This window comes from Cryptotermes secundus, unplaced genomic scaffold (genome assembly GCF_002891405.2).
Source record: "Cryptotermes secundus unplaced genomic scaffold, Csec_1.0 scaffold2516, whole genome shotgun sequence".
NCBI lineage: Eukaryota > Metazoa > Arthropoda > Insecta > Blattodea > Kalotermitidae > Cryptotermes > Cryptotermes secundus.
In genome coordinates, this window is record NW_019721805.1 from 75,013 (window position 1) to 80,635 (window position 5,623).

The following is a 5,623-nucleotide window of genomic DNA, read 5'->3' on the forward strand; positions in this document are numbered from 1 at the left end:
AGACAACACACGTCAACAACATCCCGAAGCAAAAAGATTGGGCCAAGCGGGAAAGAATTCTAGGGATTTTAAGAATTCTTACTTCAAATAACGAAACATAATTTTACAGAATTAACGACGAATCAAATAAGGAAGCTACTGTGGTGTGTGAAAAACTTTTAGTGAACCGACATTCTGGGTAATTCTAACTATTTGTAATTATTTTAATCAACTGGAACGTGGCTATCTTGGACAAAGTGAAGTTTTGTGTGTTGGTGATTTCTTTTTCTATGATAAATGCCTCTGATGATGGGTCCGTGGTGAGCCGAAACATGTAAGGCAGGTGGTGACGAGGTGGAAAACTTAAAAAAGTCACATTTGACGGAAGGAACTGGATTGTTAAGAAATTTTCTCTTTCATTTTATAGCAAAAGTATTATTTTACATGAAAAGCAGCTCAAGACGCATGACAGCGTTGCCCGGCGAGATATGGCATTTAGCAGACTTCCTTTTGAGTGATTTCCTTTAATTACATTTACAAAGCCTTCTTTGGGATTCTTTCTTTATTCCCTTCTAAAATGTGTCCATATGATCTTATTCTGCTATCCATTACTCTACCTTACACGGTATTTAAGCATTAAATTCTCCCTGACTTCTAGTTTCCTATTCCCCCCTTCTGGCTTTATACCCCTTAAATTCCTTTTAAAAAACACCATCCACATCCCTCAATGTACAGTTTCATACAAAGAAATGTAAACAAACGACGCCTCATGGTTCAGTATAGATAGCAATTCACAACAGGTCCCATGACTACGTACCATGTGCTGCCATTTGGAAATGTTCATTAAAATCAGTGTTTCAAATATTCAAGCTTTACCCAACAGAATATTATTTGTTCTGAGCACTAACTTATGACATTAAAAGATCATACATTTTATCATGTATGCTAGAATTAATAACAACTTCCCTTTCCACCTGCCAAGCAAGATATTACTACCGTACCCTGCCAGAGTTACAGACAATCAGCGCTTTTGAACCATACAGAGGAAAGGACCCCCCCACGTGCAATATACCTATTGTCAGTGATAACTTTTTCTTGTGGTGTCAGTTAATTCAAGTTACTTCATTTTATATTCATGCACATTTCCCATGTCACAAACACTGGAAACACAAGTGTCTGTTCTATGTTCTAAAAACATATGCGCTCATGCAAAACTTCAGCACCGTTCCAGCCAACTAGTTGCTGTTCATAATCTTCTAATGTATCGTGAATGCAACTTACTTTGGTGTTGCATGGGATTGCAATGTCCACAAAACGCAGAGGAGAATCAGTATTGCAAAATGCAATAACAGGAATATTAACATATGAAGCCTCAGTGATTGGCTGATGATCCTGGGCTGGATCTGTCACAATCAGAAGACGGGGTTCACGGAAAGCTGCTTGAATCTGGTTGGTGAATGCGCCAGGTGTGAACCGTCCAGCAATTGGAGTAGCTCCAGTGTGGGCAGCAAATTTTAGAACTGCTCGCTGACCATAACTACGTGAGGATATCACAAACACCTCAGACGGATGTTCAATGGCAACAATCGCACGGGCAGCAAGCAGCACTTTCTCCCAGGTACGACGCAGGTTGATTATATGATTCCCTGGACAGATATACGATAACATTTCATCAAGAGCTTGAAAATTACCTTCAAATTCTACTTCAGGATAACTCACCCACACAGCATCTGTGCTCACATCTGTAAAATGATTGGCTATGGGCTATCAAAGATTCTGACAGACATGGATGTATATTTCTCTTCACCAGTGTACTGTGGCTACAAGCTCCAGCCATCCTATGTACTGGGTGTTCTTTCCTCTGAGAAAGCAGCCAGTGTGTGAAGATCAGCTTTAGCAACACGCCCATTATATGCCTGAGACATGTTGGCAGCATTATCTTATTACATAACCACCTGCAGCACCCAAAATCAGAATAAAAGTAGACACATGAACACAAACACACAACACTGTACCAGTTATACCACTGCACTGCTGGGATGCAAATGAATTCCTACACAAATTCAGTGACAAAAAATATCTTCAAATGCTGATTAAGCCCAGGAATATTATCATGCCGAGTGCTGTAACAGAGGTTCTACCGAACACTAACATCATGTGATGCCATGTACCTCAGTACCAATGTTTGAGAAGAACCTGATACATACATACATCTGCGTTTCAAGATATTCACAAGTGCAATCTGCACTGAATATGAAACATGTCACAAGCTTTACTAACAACAATACACCTTTACAATTCAACATGCCATATCACAATAACAAACAAACATAGATGCAAACAACGTGCATCTAAATAAATACATAAAATACAGATTATATTTACACTTAATGTCTATACTGATGCCTACTGTGGGACATCCATCTGTCAGCATGCACTCCCCTTCTATTCCTTGGCTGTTGATCCCGACAGAAGAGCAAAAATTCATTAACAGTATATGATGGATTATGTATTAGGACATCCCTTATTTCTTTTATAAACTGTTTTTTATCATGTACCATATCAATTAAATAACCAGGCAGACTGTTAAATATTTTTATACTCATGCAATGGACCACTTTCTGCCTCATTGCGAGATGTGATTGTAGGACATGTAAATTTCTTTCGTGTCTTGTCGGTCTCTCATAAATTGAATAATTAGAAGTAAAATATTCCAAGCTATTTATCATAAAAGTCATCAAAGATAAAATATATTGAGAGACCAATGTTAATATATTTAACTTTATAAATGCTGGCCTACATGAGTCTCTATGTTTCATCCCCATTATTATTCTAATACTCTTCTTTTGTAAGAGAAAAATCTTGGCCTCTGACGAATTACACCAAAAAACTATTCCATATCTCTTGAGTGAATGAAAGTATGTATGATATATCAAGGTGTCGTAACATTACTATATGTTTTCATAATTCGTATTGCATAACATGCCTTTCCCAATCTGGGTAACAGTGATTGAACCTGTGTCTTCCATTTCAAGAGCTTATCAATTTCAATGCCCAAAAATTTAATATGAATTTCCTCTTGTAATAATTCGTCGTTAAACTTTAAATGCACAGGCATATTGTCACGACTGATTGTTTCAAATTTTAACACTTTAGTTTTCCTCAAGTTTGGGGATAAGCCATTGTATTTAAACCACTGACTTCAGGAATTTAAGTTTAGACCTTTCTTGAATTTCATTGATATTAACACCAGACACTAATATATTTGTATCATCGGCATACAACAATGACTTGTTGTCAGTACTTATTCAGTACTGATGCCTTCCTCTTGAAACTACATTGAAGATGAAGGTACCATGTTCCTCCAAAATGCATGTTATTTACCAAACTACAGTGTCACATCACACAAGGCCATAATATTAATGAATGCTGTAACGGCATCATACCTCATACTTGACTGGCGGCTACTATGGTGGCATGTGCTCTTTTAGAAAGATACACTGTTTTCACCACTTCACTTTTAATTTACACTTTCATATTTGTCTGACAAATTGGGCTAATTTGTGTACGAGAACTAAAACAATGGGCTTTATGCTCCTACTATTTTCCCCTTCCTCAACACGACCTACCAGCCCAACGCATTAATATTTAAGTTTTCAAACCCAGTGTGAAATACGCTTCCTATGAAAGCAATTATAACATCTTTTCATAAACTGAATGATATGCAAACACAGCTATTAAACATAACGTACAATTTACATGCAACTCTGCTCAGACCCAAGATACCTGTTAGTACTAAATCACAAACTATATTACAACCTTACGCTTTATTCTACACTTCGTTTTGACCGCCATTACTACCAACCATAAAACTTTGACACAAACACGACACATTCTATAAAATTAATATTATCTTACTACCATATGATTGTAGTTTCTATATATTCGTATACGGGTGTTCAGTAATTAACATATTCTTACCATCGGGGCGCCGCTTGTACACGTACTGTTCCATCTGATAATCAACATTGTCGCTCCCTATGTGCGTACAAGCTGTAAGCATCTTTGTAACATCATCTTCCTTCAAACTCAAAACTTCCTGACCTCCCGACATCTTAACGTTTCTACTGAGTCACGATTAAACCTATACGCACAAAGAAACAAAAGCATTAGTACGTCTAGGTTATATTTGCCGTGCTGAATGAACAGAACGTCGATCAGCCACGTGGTAGTTATACATTCTTCTATGTTTATATTGGTATTTAGTTGACAAACTCAACATAATTACCGTATTATTATGACAAACGATAAACACAACTACTATTGTTTTACTATTTATAATTATTCCTGTTTCTTACAACGTTATAAATATAAAACACATACGTTTTCCAATGCCACTGGGAGCCATCCAAATACCGAGAGGAAGTGTACTTGTTTACTCAATTAACGTAATAATAAATTTTCTATATATATACGAATATAAGGTACTAACAAAGAAATAATTATAAGAGAAACGAATAATCTGACATTTCATATATAAATTTGCAGCTTTTTATGAAATCCTTTGTCAAATTCTTAATCTGAAACCGGAAGTTACAGTTTTAGTTTACCACTTGTTTCAAACGAGTTACTTTTTGGGGGGAATATTTTACGACTTTGGCAGTCGAAATATCATATTGTACCATGTAGATGAATTTCAATTAAGGCAGGAGAGGTACTATCTTGGCACTTCCTGGAGGGACTGAGGAAAGCCGCTAAAACCAATCAGCATACCTGGTGCCCCGGCCGTGATTCGAACCTATCACTCCAGTATCACGATTTCAGTTTTATTACTTTTTGCGGAATATTTTACGACGCTGGCAGTCGCTAGAATATGATGTACCACATAGATGAATTTAAAGGAAGCCAGGAGCCTGGAATTTCCTTGAGAAACTGAGGAAAACCACAAAGACAGCAGTCAGCAAATCCAACGTCCCATCCGAGATTCGAACCTAGCACTCTAGAACACGAGCCTAGAGCGCCTAGAGCTCTACCGCTATACAAAGCCAGTGCCAAAATGAACGTTAGGTGTGGTGGTTTCAACACACAGTTTTTATATTGAATCCGTTTCCTAATAAGACATTTATTTCCATGAACAGCACCAATGGTTCATGAACCAGTTTGACCATGTGTGCTACATCTAAGTCTGTTTCACAATTCCAGCGCTTCATATACCTAATGTCAATTGTGCATAGCGTGAGGTCAAAAAGGAGTACTAATTTCTGTTTGCATGTTGCAGAACTTAGCCTGCATGCACAACTGAACAGACTGCTACTTTTGCAACTTACATTTGGATATATCATCCGCAAACCATATCACAGACGTAAATGCATCTCTCACTAAATATTGTTGGAGAGTATGACCTCACTTCCAAGTACCAACACATTATTATTCATTTGACTTTAATAATATCCATGTATCAGCAACACTTAATTGTTAAAATGGTCAAATGTAATTATATAAAATTTGTCCCTGTGCTTTTTAATTAAGCTCCACACCACTGAAGATGAGCCAGGGTAGCAGTCTGTATAGCAACTGGCTACAGAGGGGTTGGAGTTAGAGTCCCAGAAGGGTCAAGAATTTTCTCCAAATCGTCCAGATCGGC

At 37.4% G+C, this 5,623-nt stretch overlaps 1 protein-coding gene across 2 annotated transcripts in view; it reads right to left on the reverse strand.

Moving 5' to 3' along the window:
- The window catches only part of LOC111861237 (40S ribosomal protein SA), a 7,663-nt gene extending 3,203 nt beyond the window's left edge, over nucleotides 1-4,460 (reverse strand). The window contains exons 1-3 of one of the 2 annotated variants that reach the window (XM_023845642.1): nucleotides 4,363-4,460; nucleotides 3,961-4,123; nucleotides 1,261-1,625 (exon numbers count right to left, since the gene is read on the reverse strand). In XM_023845642.1, the coding sequence (XP_023701410.1) occupies nucleotides 1,261-1,625; nucleotides 3,961-4,093 (498 nt within the window). In that variant the 5' untranslated portion in view covers nucleotides 4,094-4,123; nucleotides 4,363-4,460. The other variant, XM_023845643.1, reaches the window with a different exon arrangement.
- Between the last annotated feature and the right edge of the window lie 1,163 nt (nucleotides 4,461-5,623).